The sequence below is a fragment of the Gallus gallus genome, chromosome Z, assembly GCF_016699485.2.
Source record: "Gallus gallus isolate bGalGal1 chromosome Z, bGalGal1.mat.broiler.GRCg7b, whole genome shotgun sequence".
NCBI lineage: Eukaryota > Metazoa > Chordata > Aves > Galliformes > Phasianidae > Gallus > Gallus gallus.
The window spans coordinates 23079083-23100458 of record NC_052572.1 but is presented as its reverse complement, the minus strand read 5'-3'; the positions used below and the strand labels follow the sequence as shown (position 1 = coordinate 23100458).

The window sequence follows — 21376 nt, the reverse complement described above, 5'->3', positions numbered from 1 at the left end:
CACCTTTGTGCCTGTATGATCAGAAGCCTCATTTAAGGGCTGGCTGCTACAAGAGAAGGATCTCTATCTTTACGGCCCTTCACTGGATTCTGTCCAGTAGCTCCATATCTTTCTTGAAATGGGAAGCCCAGAAATGGACACAGTACCTCAGATGTGGCCTCATTAGGGCAGAATAGCAGGGGCAGAAGAACTTCCTCAATCTGTTGGTCATATTTTTCTTAATGTACTCCAGGATACCATTTGCCTTCTTGGCCACAAGGGCACACTGTTGGCTCATTGCCAACCTGAGGTTCAGGATATTTATGTTCTTCTTTGCAAAGACCTTTCCAGCAGGACAGCCCCTAATCAACACTGATAAATGCAGTTATTCCTCCCCAGGTGCAGGACTCTGTGGTTGCCCTTGTTGAACCTTGTAAGGTTCCTCTCTGCCCAACCTTCCAGGCTGTCCATATCATTACAAAGTCTGTGGAGTATAATAAGGTACTTAAAGGCAAGTGAAAAGAATGACAGAAAATCCTCGTGAAACTGGATGAGTGGGCGCTAAAACAGGCAATAATATTTAACACAGATAAAGTGATGCATGTGTGAAATAACAATCCTGAATTCACATAAAGTATTCTAAGGAGCTCCAAGGACAAGATCCTTCCTTCCCATGCATGTGCAAAAGAAGGTTTTTTCCATCTTGTGTGATGCAGAGCCAAATGCAGTCACATTAATCAAATCCCTAATTGACACAGGATATACCAAGGGAACACATAGGCCAAATAGTTTTGTCTGGCAGTATATTCAATGCCACTATTTTCTGCATCTGGACCCAACCTCTTCAACAACTGACTAAAGGTCACCTACAACACCAAATGGCAATACTACATTGGCAATACTAAAACAGCACACACCCACAATAAGAAAAACTCAAACATGCTCAAACATTGGATGAGTTACAAAATTATTTGCCGGAGTAATACTTTTCTGTTTCCAGTAACATCCATGTTTCAACTAGACTAGACTACACTCTTAACAATCTTGTCTACATCCTCAAATGCAGTTGCTTTTCTTTTTTTTTTTTTTTTTTTTTTTTTTCCAGCCACCAAAGTCTCTGGGGAATATTTCCATGGTTTTGTATCACTTTGTAAAACCTTCTCTTGATAGCATCTCAGCTTATTGCTATCAGAATGGCTACAGCACCTCTCTGACCTTTTGGTCTTCTGCTGTTGCATGATAAAAGAAAGTTCATTTTGTTTGTAGGTACTACATAAGCAATACTTGTTATTAGGACAGCACTGCAAGAGTGTCTTGTGTGTCTCTTTCAGGAGGATTACACACGCTGGATAGTACTGCTCATGCTTGCAGACATCCATTTAAACTCAGAGGATCCCAATTTGTAAGGGACCCACAGAGATCGCAGAATCACAGAACCACTGGGGTTGGAAGGGAGCTCTGGGAATCATCAAGTCCAACACCGCTGCTAAAGCAGCTTCAGAGTCAGATCAGACGTATTTCTGACAGCACAACCTGAAGGGATACAAACTGAGCTATAACTGTGACACATACAGTAAGATTCTACCAATTATGTCTTTAGAGCAAGGCTCACACATATAACAAAGCCTCATCATATAGCTAGAAGAGGAGAAACTACTGCACTGAAGACGCTAACACTTGCACTATTGCCCTTTCTCAGCTTTTGTTAACAGTGGTACTTCTGCATATGACTAAAATAGATACCGCATTTAAAAAAATACAGTCCTGTCCATACAGTTTGTGAAGTGACTTAAGTCAGTTACTCCAGGAAGATGAGATTTCAAAAGATACTGTTATCTTGCAACATCAAATTTCAACTTTTTTTTTTTCCTTTTTAGTATTACATTAAGATTATACTCCAAAATACTGAGTGACTAAAAAAACAGTTTCTTTACTTGGTAAAAATGTTTCTGCTAGAGAGAAGTGAACATCTCTGCACATTATAGAGTAGAAATGTGCTTAACAGTTTAACAAAATACTGGGAAAAAAACACACAGGCTTTTACCACTAGAATTTAAAACCAACAAACAATAACTCATATTATTTTCATAGTAAGGCAATGCATCTGCCTTCTTGCCTCTTGTGATCTGATTAGTAGCCTATAAAAGCCACAGAGGAGATCCCCAGACAGAAGTCTGGGACTCACAAACCAAAAACCACTTACATGTGAAACAGAGAGAGGATATTTTCCAGTATGTTCAGCGCAATGTTTAAAATCAACATACTGTTTTAATGATGCAATAAATCTGTATTGTATTCAAGAGCTCCTATATATTGCTATATAAACAGCAGTAGTACCATTCTCTGCTGTCTCCATAAAAATAAATCCAAAGTTTTGCGCATCACACCTTCTTCTCTAATGTAAATCATTTGAATCCTTTATCAGGATTTGAAACATTTACCTACATTTGAAACATTTACCTACGCCCTTTAAATAGAGAACACTTCACCCAAAACAACAGAAGAAAGCCAGTCTTCAGTTAGCAGGCACCCAAACAACTGACTATTTATAGGAGTGTGCCATCAGTAAGAGAAATAAGAAGTGGAGAAATGAACTGTAACTTCATTGCAGTACAACTCAGGAAGCCACATTATAACTCTTCTTTGTGGTCAGAACTGCTTTCCATAATCACATCTTAGGACTTTTATTGGATAATATTTTTCCAACTGTCCAGTAGTTTCCTCCCTACAGGAGAAAACTCTCAAGTCACACTGAAAGCTCCATGCAAGTACAGGCTATATACATTATTTTTGTCCGCTACAGCAATTAGAAAGAGATGTCAATTTAATGATGAACTCGCTTATTTTTTTCGGTAAACTGGAAATAAAGAGAAGGTTCAGGCCAACTTAATATATAATTTTAATAGAGGGAATCTAGAAGCAAAGGGTTAAATTCACATGGGGATGCACTTGACAGAATGAGAGACTGTCTCTCACTCCTAAAAAATCCACTCCAACATTAGGGTTTTAGGGGCCCAAGTTCCTGCTCCAAATATTCCTGGTTGATAAAAAGGATTTTGAACTGTGATCTTCCTTTCAGCATGAATTTCTCCTCAACAGACATCATGAAATTTCAAGATGCAAAACAGAAAATATGTCAAAGTTTCACACATCATATAATACATGCAAATAACTAGTTTGACAAAAGAGAAAGTAAGCATTAAAGGCGGTAATGGGGTATTCAGGTAGGTCTGGGTAATTTCAATTTCACTCATACCAAATTCATACATAAAGCTTCAAATTTATATAAAAAATTATGCAAATTTAGTGCATGCATCATGTGAATCAGATTCTTAACTTTTTACTGTCTCCTAAATTTTAACTTAATGATCAGCATGTTTTTCTAGCACCCACAGATGCAAAATATTCTGTGAGAGTAGGATGGTTTTGATTTGCAGGCAGTCTGGTTTGGTGTTTAAACAAATTATTCTGCAAATCAATCCAATGCTGAATTAGAAACTCTACCTTACATCATAAAAACAGAATGGTAACTGGAAATTACATCAAGATCTCATTCAGTATATCCCAGTAAGGAAGTAGCTAGATGTGGGGAGAACAGACGGCAGGTGACAAGAAGTCTTCTGGTAACATAAGAACATCATCAGCATGTAGTGAAGGTCTTTTTAGCAACTGGAAAGCTGTACTCTTCACACTGTACGGCTGCACACAGAAGTGTGTGCAGAAGTACAAACCCATGGACTGGTTCAAAAATATAAGCTGACAATGGATCTCCATTCTATTTGAATTTATTTTATACTTTCGGATTAAGCACCAACTTGCTTTACATTAAAATTTTTCTGCTCCTAAATTTCAGGAGATAATACAGCAAATGTGAGTCAAGCTTTTATCTAATTGGCTAATATACACACTAGACCATGGTTATGGTACTGAGAGAAGCAAGAGTACTACATATTTCATTTCTATCAATGAACAGTAAATCAGTTTTCAAATAAAACATTATTGAGAAATAAAGTAAAATAAAAGAGGCATAGTTAATATTTTTTCAACTGACAAACACATTTAGAACTCACATATTTTTATATACATATATATATAGTCAACAGTATGCAAATGCACAGGTGTTCTCTACGTATTTATAAAGGGAATCAGAGGGGAAGAGAGTATTTCTCTCCACTTTTCATGTTACAGAAGCATGAAAGTTTTGCATAAAAGTCGATAAGAAAGACCTAGGCAAAATCTGTTTTAAATACAATGCATTTTACCACTCTGCAGATGCGCAACCAGGTCTGGATCATATGTTTCTCAAGAGGACGCTCAGCTTGTGTTGGCCTACCCTGCACTGCAAAGCAGTACAAGAATATCAGAGCCTTGTATTAAGCGATAGCAGCTGATGAAAGACACGCGTGTCCCTCTATAGTACACAGAATTAAAAAATATATATTCGAATTACAGGAACAATTCTGATTTGTTTGGATACAAAGTACATTTGCAGCAATTTCAACTCTTACTTGTCCCCAAGCAGAAAACTTTGCGATGTGTTTCTCACAGATGCGTTAGAACTTCCAAGGTGGAGATACACTGAAAATTTTCAGCATTTTATTAGAAATATCTGATGGAAACTTAATGACAAAAATTACCTCCTGCTAGACTGGATTCTCTGAAGTTGACTGTTGCTTACTTTTTACAGTGAAATGCAAGCAAAAGCAAACTGCAAACAGAATTTTAAGAAATCCTCTCACTTCTGGAAAAATGCATACTGCTGTCTTCTGATGAACAGAACACATGTTGTTCCTACTACTGATTCAGCCCGGGGATCCAGTGCGCATAGGATGGTCAAGTGGGATACCATCAACCCTGGCTAAAAGCGTGGATCTCACCAGTCTGGTTCTCTGCAAAGGTCTTTGTTGATCACATCAGTGAATTTTAGCATCTGAAATACCTTCCACCAAATGTAGGGAACTTTTAAAGCCTCCTGGTGAGAATTCAGCTTTTGAGAAGGATGTTTTTAGACTAATTTTTAAAACACTGTAAATTTTGAGACCTAACTAAGGAATATGACATAATGCCATAAATGTTTAACCCATTCTTTCATGGGATATATGATTTTAACAAATTTAACTATTTATTTTCTCTGAATTCACTGAATCTAAAACTCTTTTCTCCATGTCAGGAATTTTCTGAGGAGATGAAGAAATGAGAAGGAGAAAATGGAGGAAAGAGCAAAAAAAATGTTTTGGATAGTTACTGTGGTACCACAGCCACCACCATCCACAATAAAGCCTGATTTAAAATCTTACTACATGTCTCAGAATATATATATATGTTAAAGTCCTGATCAACACTTGCTCTATTATACTGGTAATTTTTTATGCCAATGTAAATTCAGTCTTTTTGAGAAAAAAAATCTACAGGGAACTATTAAAAATAATAATAATAATAACAATGGCAAAAGTTAAATGCAGAACTGCCAGTCTGACTTTATTGAACAAGAAACATTCTGAGCCCAAGCAAATTATTTAGACTATTTTAATGAAGGTATATATAAGAGCATCTTGTTTGTGATCAGACTGCTTTTGCATAGGCACTGTTTTCTGTAAATTAACAAGCCTATAGTCAGTAGGTCACAGTGCTTAAGTCTTGCTGTGTTATGAAGCACTTAAAACAATGCTCAGAGAAATCAAAGTTTGAAGTTTAACAACTGCAAGATAACTTTGAATAATACCACTGACTTAAGTATTTTCCCTCTTCATGAAAAGAAACAGATACCATCAATAGGCGAGCAAAGCAAGATATTCATGGTTATTTCCAAGTCTACTACAATGTTATGGACATGTTTTTAGGCAAGATGCCTTAATTAAGAGGCTGCTTGTGAGAGTCCATGAGAAAGATGAGAATGTGTAAAAAGGGATAACACGTCCGCTCTGGTTATCTTGTTATCTTATTCAGATGGGTCTGTGGTCTAACAAGGCCTTTGCAACACCTACTTTTAACCGATTTCTTTTTTTTTTAACTGTGATGTATGGATCAATAATTTCACCTCAATAAGGAAACTGCAAATGTCAAGGGCTCCTCCAACCTGCACTGTGACAATGAATTACTAAAAAAATAATGGCTTTTGCTACTTCACTAAGGAAAGACATTTGGTGACCTTTTGCTGCTTTGTAGCAATAATGAGTTTTCTACAAAACTCTGAGTCTTTCTGTTACATTATTAAAATAAAAGCATTTGAGGAATAGCCAAGGCTTCAGACACTGTAAACCCATAATGTCATGCTGATGAGGCATAGGTCTGTGCCACAGACATACTCACACAGTGAAGTTCACCTGCCTTAATCCACTTAGTTGAATGTTGTGAAAAAACAGTTTCAAACTAAGCTGTTATCCCTTCTAATTTCAGTTTTCTCATGGCAATTTTTTATTTCAAATAAAAGATTTATATGAGAATACCAAGCTCAGACCCTTTACTTGTAAACTGCACACCCTTCTAAAATTAATTTCAACAATAGTAAGCATTTTAAAATATTCTTGTTCTTATTTCAAAGTACTTTTCACCTCCATTTTTACAACAGATTAAGACCGTATTTTAAAAAACATACAACACAAACAACTGAGTAAAACCCAGAATTAGTAACAGTAGTAAAAAATATAAAGAAAATCAACAGTGTGAAGCACTTATCAACATTATTATATTCTTACACAATTAGAGAATAAAAACATGAAAGTTATTCTAAATAAGAGCAAACTGATTAATACAGCCTACAAGATAAAACACCACAAAATGAGAGATAGTAAAATGAAGAGCTTGACTTTCACTTTTCCTGGGAAAAATATGAAAGAAAATACTATTTTTTTGAAAATTTGTATTTTTTTTTTTCTCTGGGAAACAGTTTGAAACCCATGGAATCCATTTACGAAGTATGGAAGACATCAAAGGTCTTGTTGAGATGGCCTTCTCTGTGAAACACACAAATCCCTTTTGTGTTACTATAAGATAGCACCTCTAATAACAAAGAAAACTGAACAGTCCATAATCTGATATTAATATTGTGTGTACAATTAAAATTTCAGATTTCCAGCTCAGAAATATTTCATTTGAAAAATATAACCTATGTATGTCAAGAGCAACAAAAATATAAAAAAATTAGTGTTACGTTCAAGTAGGTATTGGATATAATGAAGCATAAAAAAGCAGCAGTAATGAATTCCTGAATCCCAGCCATGATACTGGCATTGGACACTTTATCAAGTGACCTACCAATCCTAAATTCTAAAAGTGATCACCTACATCTCAATGGAAATAAGTACTTATGAGACTCACCATAAGTGCAATAGCCATATACTTAGCGTAGAATACTATAATGATGGATGGTGTACGTTCAGATGCAGGAATGTTAAGAGCCAAGGCAATGTACAATTGAAGGTCAAACTTCCCAAGTTACACCTCTGAAAAAAACTACACCACAGAAACTGCATATAAACAGCAAAAAGAAAACACTACTCATCTCCGATTTGAACAGCAGTAAGTTGGCTGGAACTATGGCCTCCTATCAGCAAGTGGAGTTGAATTCTACCCGAAACTGTCAGGTCAGCATGAAAGCACCAAGTAAAGTTGTTGAACGCCATGCACAGCTTCAGGATCGCATGTTGGCAACTCCTGCTTTATGCAAATGTATGATTTGCTTGTAATAAAAAGATGATAGATTGCAGATGGTCGGCACATGGACTATTTAATTTTGCAGAGAGATGGAAATTCAGAGAAGCAGTGCATCTTTTCCCCATTCTGGATCACTTTCCCATTCCAGTTGTCATAATGTAAGCCCAGTCATCTAAAGATACCAGCTGCTTCTTCATATCCTGATTCTCCAAGAATGATTTCTGGGTCTTAGCCTAGTAGAGATTTGGTAGTACATTTCTCCAACTCAAAGCCCAAAGAGCATATTCGTCTATGCATACCTACACCTGCTGTACACCTCTGTTGCTGAATAACTCCATTACCAAAGATTGTTTTTCTTTTGCCTTCTTTTCATAGTTCTAAGGAAGCTAGATCATCAGTAATAAAATTGGAGAAGAAATCACTTCTGACCAGCAAAGTCTTAGGAATCATCTTTTACCTGGACACTGTAAGTAATAAATGGGGCCTGAAGGAGCCTGGAACGTCTATTTCTTAATCAAGATTAATCATTTTGGTATATATAGATATAGATATAATATATAATGTTGTAGCTATTATAATGCAATTTTAATGCCCATGAGTGGTATATCAGTCCCAGAAACAAAATGTTTTCTCTATTGTAATGTATCATATGTTCATTCTGCACAGAGTAGATTTAGCTCTTTATAAGCAATCGTTTATTTTGGCAATTAATAGTGCAATATATGAGGTAATGCCTTTCTTCAAATGTCAAGGAGAGCAATGTAAAGTTTTATTTGCATTGACAAAATGAGTCAAAGCTTAGAGAAAAGTCACAGAATGCTTTTACAAGTTTTCTGTCTTGGATGTTTGCCCCTATGAATTGATATTTTCAAAATAAATTGTCTACAATTAGTAGCCTACAGTTTTATTATGCCTTTGATGTTCTACTTTATGGTTAGGTCTGGAATTTGAAAGGAATGTAAAAGTTCTTTCAGCCTGAAACAGCCCCACCCAACAACATATTTATTTTGAATACACCATTGTGATTTAAAGATTTAAATTATTTTTTGGAGAGAAATTGATTCTACACATGTAGTCTACAAGATTTTGTAAAATCCACTGAATTCATCAATAAGTCAGATTAAAAAATATTACAGTGTGTACTGACAGATTCTTATTAACAGCTCTGAAATAGAGTGCATTTTCTTTCACCATGTCATTTAGTTCTGATTCTCAAAATAAAACTGCTTTCTGTGGGATATAAAGTTTCAGTACTGCTTCAAGACAGACCTAATAGCAACGATGGTGTGGTCAGGAATATGTTTGGTTTAGCAGTTAGGGGAATTTAGATTTAAATCCAGTTGGTTTTTAATTCAGCTGAATCACCAGGACTTGATGAAATGCCATAAGACTATCTAAAAGAAAGCAGATATTTCACAATGGAAGAGCTGACGTCATCCTTACAGCTGCCAAATCATCAACTACTTGGCTTTTTTTTAAGGAAAAAAAAAAAAAAAAAGACGTTACAAAAATGTGGTAAAACTATTTTCTTTCTTTCTTTCTTCCAGTGAATGCAAATCAGATTTTGATTTATGCAACTTTTCAGTTACTCACATATTTTATTTGAGATTTCTTAACCTATTTATTACAGAGAAAACGATACTGTTTGAACATAATTCTAGCTTTCTGGTTTTAATTTTCTTTATTTCCTACCGAAGTCGTAACAGAAAATGTGACTGTTTCAGACAGAAACCTGGAAGACTGTAAGCCTTTCATACCAATGTCCTGCCTTTATGGAATTGCAAACTCTCTAATAAATTACCATGTGATTGAGGCATGTATTTTTTTATTATTATTTTATTTTTTTAATGAAATGAACTGGATGAAGGAGAAACAAAAATGATGGCTTTTAGCAAGGAGCGAAAAGAGCAACTGCTCCAAGCAGACAAGGTCCATCTCCATACGCAGAGCTCAGCAGACTGGTTTAGCACAGCAAAGTCCAACAAAAGGGTGCAGCCCACACAGTTTTCCCTGAGGCCCTGGCGCCAGAAACAGCCAGCTGGCACTAGGAAGACTGGCTCTAGCTCTCCACTTTCAATTGCACAGCTCTCCTCACCCCACCTTCCTCTGGCAACCATCAGGACATTCAATGAGCCAGCTGGTTCAACCCAATTGAAGAGGAAAACAATGTTTCCCACTCAAGGTATGCAGGTTGAATTAGTCTGTGGAGGCACTTGACTAGTACTAGAACAGACGAAACACAAGCATCACGACTAGGTGACTGTGAATAGGGCACAACCCAAGTAAAGGATTTCTCCAACAGAAACCTGCTGGATCACTTTTTCCCCATATTATGAAATAGAAACCTCAAGGTTGATAGCTCTGAAGGTAAACAAGAACCAGTCTCATCTTTCTCTGGAAATTTCTTTCTCTCCCTTTGTGCCAAAACGAGCATTAGGTTAAGTATCCAAAATGTATCCCAAGGAAAAAAAAAAGGCAATTAAAATTTGAATCACTATCTGATATTCTTCATAGCCTGGCTATATGAGTAATATTGGTAACTCAAAAGAGAGGGTGACTTGAGCTGATCCAGTGTGCATGTTCCATGGCCATTCCCTCTGCCCACTAACCACACAATCCCATCTGCTCCTAGTCATACAGCTAATGGGTACATTTATTCAGATGGCTGCTTTAGTGGAAATCTGTTCCTTTTCCACCCCACACATGCCTCAGGTTAAAGGCTGATCCAGCAGTAGGCTCACCCTGTTGCCACGTCATCCCAGATTCCCCTCAGGGGGAGAAGAAAGAATAGGAGAAAAAGACAGGGTGATCATTTTGTCAGTATATCACCACCACACTGGTGTCACTACAAAGTCCTCAAAATCCCCACACCTTATCAGTCCTACTTTTTGGAGATTTCACTCCTAGTTTTTTACTCTGTTAAAACATCACAATTTTTGTGATCTGTAAACCAGATCAGTTCGGATAGAATGGATTATTTTTAACCTGACCATTCCACTGGGCTGCCACAGGTAAGACATAGCCTGAGGGAAAATCTGCAGTCAAGAATAGGAACTCCTTTTGACATTGATAAAAACAAATGAGAAATTACAGTTTAAAACACTGCAATATGTTTTAGATCACTCCAAAGTTTTACATTTGAATTAAGAAAGTTTTGAATTAAGAAGGTAACAACTTGAAACAGACAGTAATATAATTCCTGCCAGCATGGCTTTGTAAAATGAACCTGCGGATGAAATAGTTCACAGTGTTTTGCTTCTTATATTGCTTAGTATTAATAGGAGTGAAGTACACTACTTTGATACAAGAATACCATATGGCTATTTGCCACTAGATTAAAGTTCCAGAACAAGTAGCTGCTGATCAGGAGATTCACCATCCTGCTGCAGTACCAATGGCTGACGCCCAAATGTTAGGTAACAGTGGCCATCCTAAGAACTTGAGAAGCTGTATGATCTTACCCCACAAGTGGTAAACTCACAGGTCAAAGTTAATTCTAACAGACCACAGCAGCAAAGACTTAGTTACCTCTGTAATCAAGATAGTATACTCAGCCTTAAATTTAACATTCTGCTTAAAACCCTGTTGTAACTATTAACACTAATTTAATTGTCTTCTGCACAAATTCTTCCCTGAAAAAAAGTCTCATTAAAAATCTGAATAGAGCAAAATTCAGTTTTCCTATTTCAGTCAAAAGTCTGTGAATTACATGGGACATCCCCTGATTCATTCAACTAAAAATATGTACTATCAGTTTATTTAGAGATGAATATAAATGTACTCATTAAATAATATATATAGAAAGAATGCACTCACTGCATGCAAAAACACTCAGGAGTTCAGAACCAGTGAACACACAGCGAGCACCCATAGAACAATAATTCCCAGTATGTGCATAACTACAATGATCAGAACTCTCCTGATTATCCTCAACCTCCTGTAAGTTTTATTTGATTATGTTTAATAGTATCTTGACATTTAGTTTCTTACTTGCTCTTCTAAAGTACCCTCGAAGGCCAAAGGTTTAGCTAAACTTCATCTTCTAGTCATTATTTTCTACTCTAATTACTAAAGTAAGTGAATAAATGTTAGCAAGATTTAAGTACTTCATTTAATGCAAGAACCAGGACCATGATTTAGGTTAAGTGATATTTTAAGTGGACTTGAACAAGGGCAAAGACTACTGTCATAATGATTACAGAGGAGGCAAGAGAGAACCAAGGAAAACAAACATGCATATATTTTATTACTGCAGGAAAAAGAATACTTCGATCTTCAAAAAGTTAGGACAAGAAAACACTAAACAGTTAAGGAAAGAACAAGACTTAAGAATAACGCACATTTTATCACCTTGATGATTAGAAGACTATGTAGGGGCATTTAAAAATGCTTTTTAAGAACATGAAGAGTCACATTGCCAAAGCTAGGAAAGAGCTACACATTCCAAGCTTTGTATCTCCTTAATTTATTCCTAATACAAACACCAGTAACATTATCATGGATATTGATTCTAAGCTTGTCATTCAAATATAAATAAAAACAAAACACTTGAAGAAGAAATTGGCTGAGTTAATTATATATTGTTGCTTCTAGTAACACAGATTTCTAAACAGAATTTTTAAACCCTGTATACCATGGCAAAATTTCACTATACTAGTGAAAAACAAAACCACAAACAAAACCACAAATGCTCTGATTCATCCTACAAAATACAGAACTATTCCAGCTTCCACTTAAGAAACTGACTACATTCTAACAGTTCAAGTATAAGGAAGGAAGGCTTCTCGTCCCCAGCAGTAGACTACTAATTAATACATTCTGTTGCAATAGAAATGGTATCTTAATAAAAAGAATGGTGATTTGAAAAGTACAGTTTTACATATGTTCTATCACCTAGAACAGGGAAATACCTTGTCAAACCTATCAGAAATTACTTACAGGCAAATCTTTTAGGAGTGGTATCATAAAATCAGAATTAGGAACAATGTAATATATTCTATGTATGTAATCATTCTATGATTCAATGATATTCTAATTTAGACGTCACTCTGCCTGTTCTTGACTGAAAGTGTTATTAAGAGAGAAAGTGAAATGAGTGGCACAAAGCAACTTGCCAAAATTATAGACCTTGGCTCAGAAGAGACAGGGCAACCATACACCAGGCATGTCCAGCCTGCAGCCCTCCCACTGCCCCACACCACAGAGATGAAGAATACACAGCCACGCTTTCCATTTTGATAGAGGAGTTTGAGATCAGGTTTAAAGATTGCTAAGGAAAAAGAATCGTAGAATCGATAAGGTTGGAAAAGACCCACAGGATCATCCAGTCCAACCATTCTCCTTTCACCAATGATTCTCGCTAAACCATGTCCCTCAACACAACATCCAAACGCTCTTTGAACACCACCAGGGTCGGTGACTCCACCACCTCTCTGGCAGCCCATTCCAGTGCCTGACCACCCTTTCAGAGAAGTAGTATTTCCTAATGTCCAGCCTGAACCTTCCCTGGCGCAGCTTGAAGCCATTCCCTCTAGTCCTATCACTAGTCACCCGAGAGAAGAGGCTGACCCCCAGCTCACTACAACCTCCCTTCAGGTAGTTATAGAGAGCAATAAGATCTTCCCTGAGCCTCCTCTTCTCTAGACTGAACAATCCCAGCTCCTTCAGCCACTCCTCATAAGGCCTGTGCTCCAGACCCCTCACCGGCTTTGTTGCCCTCCTCTGGACCTGCTCCAGGGCCTCGATGTCTTTCTTACAGTGAGGGGCCCAAAACTGGACACAGTACTCGAGGTGTGGCCTCACCAGTGCTGAGTACAGGGGGATAATTACTTCCCTGTTCCTGCTGGCCACACTATTTCTGATACAAGCCAGGATGCCATTGGCCTTCTTGGCCACCTGGGCACACTGCTGGCTCATGTTCAGCCTAGTATCAATCAACACCCCCAGGTTCATTTCCTCTACAATCTAATCAACTTATGTCTGCAATACTGCTTGCAGTTGATATAAATACATTATTTGCAAATTTTCAAATGGAATGTATAGAACTGCAGTCAGATATTCAACTCAAATATCTGATCTTCTGTTTACCAAACTTTCATAAGAACTCTCTTACCAGAGAAAAATATCCTTTGCTTCACAATCACACCTTACTTATGGCATCACTTTTTCGCAGTACACACATTTGGGAACAATTGTCAAAAATGAAGTACAGGAAGAGGAAAATGTCATCAAAAATCTCTGATGAACACCTGGAGAGCTCAGTAAGAATTGCAACCACTGCCATTGAACCAGACTGATATATAAGTTTCACAAAAGCAAGGCCAAATATCCTGCCAGTTTTATATTGTTTTGTTGTTGTTGTTGTTGTTGTTGTTACTCTCTTTTTTAATATTTTAAGAAAAATACTAAAAATTAAAATCTTCTGTTATTTATATATTAATAGTATTGTATATTTTATGAGAGCTGCTCTGAAATTACTTCCTCCTATGTTAATATGTTGGCCTATGACGTCACAGGCAGGTGTTGGTGGTATGGCAGTAGAGGTTGAACCTTCCCACCAATATTCTGTTATGTTTTGTTGCTGTGTGACAGATGGCAGCAGAGGGGCACTCTGACAAAATGGTGTCTTGCCTGAAAGCGCATATGAAGCAAAGGTTTGAATTGAATTCCTCCATGCACAAAAAATGGCATCCACTGACATCCTTCAATGCTAGCTGAATGTTTATGGAGACCAAACAGTGGATGTGAGCAACAGTAGGTCACGAGCACTGGTGCAGATTTTTACAGTGCAGCATGCAGGTTCCTGTTCATCGTTGATGAAAATGCACAGCTAATGATGGCAACTACATTGAAATATAGGTTTTTTTTGCAGCTGAGAATGTGCTCTATCAAACAGCTTTACTGTGCTCTTCATATAGATTCTTTTTTCCATGGAAATAAATAGGAGGCACTACTTTCAGAGCAATTTGTGTATATGCAAGCTAAGACAATTCCTCTTTGCTCAGTGAGGCCCAGGCAAGTCAAAAGATTGGACACCCACATCACACAGGGTGCATAAGGACTTGCAGGTGAAGATTTACATTTTGTTTCTTGTAACTCCAGTTTTTAAATGGCATATAAAAATATTATGAATTTACAGGTACGTACTCCCCTCCCTCCATTGATGATAGTTGAAAGTCACATCTCATTCAGAATAAAGTACAGTTTACTACATCTTCTGCGCAGCTGCCTTGTTCCCTGCCCAAATCTCACACAACAAACACACATAAAGTAAAGGTACGCTGGGTGTTGTATACAGTAAAGAATCATCAGCGTATGGCTTCATGGAAACAATCTGTGGGAGTATTTCCTGAGCTTGGGCTTCTGAAAACTTCCTCTTCTCATCCCCTTTATATTTAAACCAGGAAGCTGGCTATTTAAACACCTCAGCTGTGCTCAATAACAGCAGCTCCCACATGGAAATGATGGTCTCTGAAGTATACCTCAGAACTCATCATGGCATTGCATTTTACAGGAATGCTACAACTCACTGAGGATTCTTTGAAGGGAAATTGGAGTAGCTATGCCTTAATTTCATCAGTATGTAGGAATTATCTACAGGCAGTATTGGATAGCCAACATTAGATGTGCACAGTGTTTCTCCATCTCAGAAAAGCATCACAGAACCAGATGTGCATTGCAGGCCACCTTGCCACTTTCCTTCCTATTACCACAGCAAAACTTGTATCTCTCATGCAAGTAACAGATCACAGTTCCCACTGGACTACTATTCCTACGCCTGGATTTACTTCTTCATTTAATGAAATACAGAAATGCTATAAAAACACTGGGAAGGACCTGTTCCAATGTTCTGTTTGAAAAAATCTCTGCTTGAAAAGTCTGTAGTCCTTAGTAAACCAATAGCATTAACTCATAAAACAGTGTCCAAAGAGCTATGGAACTGGCAAAGTTAAGTTCCAATTTATGTGACTATAGCATTAAATCGCGTGATTATGGAACAAAAGCCATCACAAAACTTGGAACTTCTAAGCTTCTCACAAACTCAGGTTTTCCCTTTGCAAGGTCAACAATACGATCACATTAAATAGACACATCAAGATACGCCTGGCTGAGCATTTCATTGGGAGCTACCTGCCAGTCTGGAGCACTGAAGACAGGATTTGGTGGTTTGTTTTGGCTGTCTGCCCTGCTGTGCACCTCAGGCACATGGCTGCTCCTGAACAACTCCATGTCACAAAGTACTGTATTCATTACTCAGCAGTGCTTCAGAGCTCTGCAAAACGGGAAGTGTGCATTGGTCATGGTTCAGTAAGGATTTACCTAGAGTATGATGTTTCTGTATTTTAAAACTAAATGCTGTCTCAAAAAGCAAATGGCATACTACATTATATTGTTTCACCTAGAAGGAAATACTTTAAGAAAAACAAGGAGTATTGCGAATATAATCTGTATGTTTTATGAGTTTATACCAGTGGCATACTCACATGGGTAATCATCCACAAACATGGGATCTATGTTATGAAGCAGTTCCACTCTGGGGGAAGGTCTTCCTTCACTAGAAGAGAAAGAAAATATTAACTTCCTCCTGCAGAGCATTAGGATTCTGCATGTTTTATTTCAATGCTTTTCATCATCCTAACACAGAATTAACTCATATTGATAAAACTAATCTGACTGTTCTCTTCCAGCCCAGTAACAGTAGCTTTTGCCCCATCTATCTTCCTTGACTTTAGTGGCATGTACTGGGATTATCAACAAGATTAAAAAGTATGGAACTAGCCTTACCAAAGAAGGATTTTCACTATTACTAACTTTAAATATCAGATTTAGCAGCATAAGCTGGTAACCTAGACTTCCTATGCTCCCTGTGTTCCTGAACAGGAATCATCACCCTGGAGTGCTGAAGGCATTTTAGCTGTCTGCTTCAAAAAACACAAGAGGCATTGGCTAACCCTTAAAAACATTCAACCTCTTTCTTTTGTAGAGAGATCACAAAGATTATTTAGATACTCTGAACCTTCCTCTGCACATAATAAATAAATAAATAAATAAAAGCTGTCTTTTTCCAGCTCTTACTCCATAGTATGAAACCCTAAGTTATCAAGAAACTCTCTGAGTTAAATAAAACCCAGTCCTGAAAGGAACTCAATAAATGAAATTCACTCCTTATAAAGAGCAACATGGGTAGGAATTAATTATTAGAAAGAACCTTGTCTACATCATTGTAAAACATTATCATATTATCTGACTGAGAATGTAAACAGGTTTTTAGAAACTTCCAAATAACTTAAACTGTTCTCATTTATTGTAAGTCTCACAACAGTCAACATAGGCCTCTAAAGCTCTTGATATTAAAAATAAAAATTGCGGTAATAAACTTAGAGGAAATCTAGTAGAAACCAAAAATGGTTGTTAGTTTAACATACAGTTCTGTGGGAAGTATTTTATAATTGAATAATATTTGCACAATTTAAACCTTTCAATATCAACTACTTAAAATTAATATTGTTCCATTTCACTTCTAAAATCATTTCTGGATGCTACACATTTTGAGTAAATAAAAAATTAACAAGGAGGATCAGATGAAAGACTAAAGTTATTCAGATAATACAATCTTGCTTTTAATAGAGAGGAAGTACAATAATTAACCGATAGGCTAATTGGTGGTCACATTACTGAGTGACTTGGAAGTCACTACCAAGTGCCTGTCCATATGTAACAGAATTTGATGTCAGATTTAAGAGAACTTTATTGCCTCTAGATGCTCCATTTACAGCTGTTGTCAAGTGTGCCTTTTCCCAGCTGTTATTAATACTACTATGAACCATTAGTGCAAGTTAAATTAGGATGTGAATTTAGAGTTTATAAGTGATTTTATGGAAGCTGCTTGGGAGATGCTGTCATTTTCATATGTGAATCTTCAGTATTATTTAAAAAATGGAGGTTTACAACCACTATAACAGGACATCAGGAAGGAAAAAACAATGTCCTTGTGAAAATAAGTACAGAACTCAAACTCACAGCAGACTTCCCTCTCCCTTTGCCTGAACTAATCTCTTTCCAATTTGCAGAGGTCTGCAGCTGACCTTAGTCCCTCCAGATGCCCCGCATTGGAAAAATACACAGCTAAATGAGAAAGCTGTAAGATTCCCTATGATACTTTTGTAATTTAGCAGGTTTCACTGTAACCTCATCTGAAAATCCTCTTCTTTCAGGATATTTATTTTTAGAGTACAGTCTAATGCTTTGCTTCCTCACTCTAAAAATAAGAAGGATTTTCCTTTGTCTGGAAGCTATTCTACCATGTCAACTGAGAATTTAATTAAGCAGTTAAAAGGAATTTTTTCCAAAAATGAAAAAAAGGTCTAAGAACATCTGGATTGAAACATATTCAAACTTCAGAGTTAGCAGAAGAATTAGCAAATTTATGCTGAGAATATCAGTCTGTCTTCTCCTTTTTAAAAACATATACAGGATGTATTGCTCTCTAGTGAATTTTAACAAATATCAACATGTGATCATTCACTTTAATTGCTGTAAAATAGGCAGAAGGTGTCCTTGGGAGGATATCAAGATTTTTCAGAGTAAATATGTTTATCTTTCATGAAAACATCCTGAGTATCATTCAGCAAAAGTATTTGCATTATCTTGCACTTCTCTGGGTCATATCTGTATAAACTTTTCTTAAATAATTTTATTCCACATGTTCTGGAAATAAACATTACTCTCAGCTTTCAATTGCTCTGTTTGCAAACAGTTATTTATACCACAAATAGCTGTGAATGAACTTTTTCCAAACAGTTCTTCAAGTTCATGTCACTATTTAGTACAAAAGAATTTAAGTTGATCTTGCTTCCTATTTCACCTAATCAAATATGACCTATCTAACATCACAAAAATACAAAGCTGCATCATGCCAGGAAAAAGTATCAGAATAAAACCCGAAAAACTGCTAAGAAACTTTGGAGAAAGTAGTTATTCTAACCACATTTCATTCTGAATCTCTTAGTGTCTATCATAATGCTTCATGTACTTTACTACAATCTGCACTGCACACTCTATTTTTGTTGTTGTCGTCGTTAATGTAAAACAAAATCCTCCTGAGCACAGACATATTAGATATTCAGAACTGAAAAATAAAATATATCAAAACAAATGCATCGACCAAGACAGACTTCTACATCATTATTTTGCCTCACATCTCTATTTCAATAAATTAGAAAGCATATGGAAAACAGATGTTTCTTTGAATTGCAAGTGTCTTTTGAGAAACATGCCGTACAGTTCAGATTCCTTGACTAGCTGTATTTTAGTATTGTTTTCTGTTAACTGTTTTTGTTATCCTCAATTTTTGTATAACAGTAAGTGATATTTCTACTGGATTTTAGATATAATTTCTAATATGTACATGGTTTTAAAGGTTCCAGCTACAATGCAGTGTTACTTGTGATAATCTAAGATACAAGATAAGTGGAATCTACCACAATTTATGCAGAATGTCTATGGCCTGTGTTAATGACACCCAGTTTAGAATGTGAAGAAGATCCCAACATGCAGGTCACTTTGACAGGATGTAGTCATCTGGAGATAAAGAACAGTGAGGACTTCTGATGCCTCAACAGAGGAAGAACAGGAAAAACAGTACCGGTGAGGGTGCAAAAAAAGCATAACAAAAAACTGTGCATGGTCACCAGTCTAAGAAGAACACAGATGTGTCCCTTGACTTCTGCACCACTGCAGCTGTGGCTGGGCAGGAGTGTTGTGGGGCTCAGCTGCCAATGGGCTGCCTCAAAACACCTGCCCCGGTGCCTGGATGCAGGGCACCCTTCTTAAGATACCCACCTTTCAGCGACTGTGTGTCAGACTGTGACTGTGTTGGTGTAACCTGTCTTACTTCAGTTTCTGTTTAAATAAAATTACATTTTACTGCCATTAGGTCTCCCACTGGTACAGTGCTGCAATGCTATCTCCTACAGTACTAGGTCAGTAGACGAATTTGGAAAGAGAAACAAGGTTTGAGCTCAAAGGCTCTGTCAGACAGCTTCTAAGTAGCATACAAATTTTAATTTAAGAAAGTAAGTTCAAAAAAGGAGAACAAAAATATTGTATTTCTGCAGTTTCACACATTGCATGAAGGAAACTTAAGCTATAAGTTGGTAAAAAGCAATGCAGAAAAGGATATATATATATATATTTGTCTACAAGAACCATGTGCTTATGAACTTAAGTTTTTCATGTCCCATTTGCTCCCAGCCATTAACTTTTCTTCTGGTTCTTCAATCAAAATTCAGCAGAGGAAGTGCAAAATGAACAGCTGTGGACACATGTGGTTTTCAGCTCTATTTACCACAAGAATTTAATATTAATCAATGTCATGTTAATACAACTCCTAATTTGGACTACCAATCATTCTAAAATAATTTGTTTTAGGATTTCAGAGTTTATATTTATTCTCTCTATTTTTATATTATTATTTACATAAACATGCCATATATTGTTGAATAATTGTTTTCTTAACTGTGTTTACTCGTAAGTATCATATTAAGAAAAGGTCCTTTAAGAAACTATCAATTATTTGTAGACAAAGATCAAACATCTTTGGGAATGGATCCAATACTGTTGTGACTCCTGAGATTATCCACGTTGTTTCATACAACCCTTTAAAAGGATGCTAAATCAACATTCCAAATTTAAAAACTTTTCCCCTTTGATTACACCTACATTAAACAGTAGGCTTAGGTACAAAGTTCAACAAGAAACTCCTTAAACCAAACAAAAACTCACAGAAGCATATGCAGCTACTTCTATCAGGCAAGAAAAAAATACAGATGTAACATGGTGATAGGCTATTAATTTCCAGTTTTCAAATGAGGCAGAATCTTAGCAAATTTCACTTATTAAGAGCCACCTCATCCTAGAAAAGCAACATATTTGAACTTTCCATCAGATGTCACCAAAAGGGCATTATTCCTTCATTGTTTACCACCCAATTGTCAAGCGACCTTTTGAGTTATGATCATGAAATTTAATATACTCATTTCTCCTGATTATATGGGAAAATCATGTGAAATTGACATTTATGCTGCAAGTCAGACAAACAGCAGCCTGACAATTCACAAAAAAAATGGCTTTCTCCCCTCTGGACAAAGGCCCTTCAGCTGGCACAACTGCAAACATACGAGGTCAACTATTCTCTGGCAGTGCTAGTAAACATAACATTCAGAAAGAGATGAGACTAAAGTGATGTAAGCACGCAGGGGATGTGCAGCTGTACCTGTTATTCCTCACATACAGTTTTAATCCTGAAGCAAACTGATCTAAGAAGATCAGTTCATAACAGAGAAAGGGAATCCAGAGTAGACAGGAATTCTGCTGGTGGTTGGAAGAAAGTTTAGCCCATGATTTAGCAGTACCCCAGGATCTTGCTGATGCTGTTTTTCTCACATTAATGTCAGCACGTGAAACATTTAGCTGTGTCTGGCTCAACAGAAGTTTCAACTTCTTCCAGGAAGTTAATGGCCCCCTGCCCTCAGGTATACACATGCTTATCTTCTTCCACTTGGAAGACAGCTATACGGTGTACCTGTGCACAGGACCACAGGCTCTCTGAAAAATCCAGCTGGGATAAAACACTACCACAGAGCTCCTCAGAAAAAGAGTCACCATTAAGAAAGAAATCAAGCTAGGTATGTTCAAAACAGATAATCCTACTATTATACAAACAAAATAAATCTGAAGATTTGTT

General features: G+C 36.8%; 1 protein-coding gene across 1 annotated transcript in view; it reads right to left on the bottom strand.

Annotated features, from left to right (window-relative positions):
* Nucleotides 1–21376, bottom strand: part of ARSB (arylsulfatase B) — a 68724-nt gene that overhangs the window by 10085 nt on the left and 37263 nt on the right. The window contains exon 6 of the mRNA XM_003642912.6: nucleotides 16116–16186. Coding sequence (XP_003642960.2) covers nucleotides 16116–16186 — 71 coding nt within the window. The remainder of the gene's footprint in view (nucleotides 1–16115; nucleotides 16187–21376) is intronic.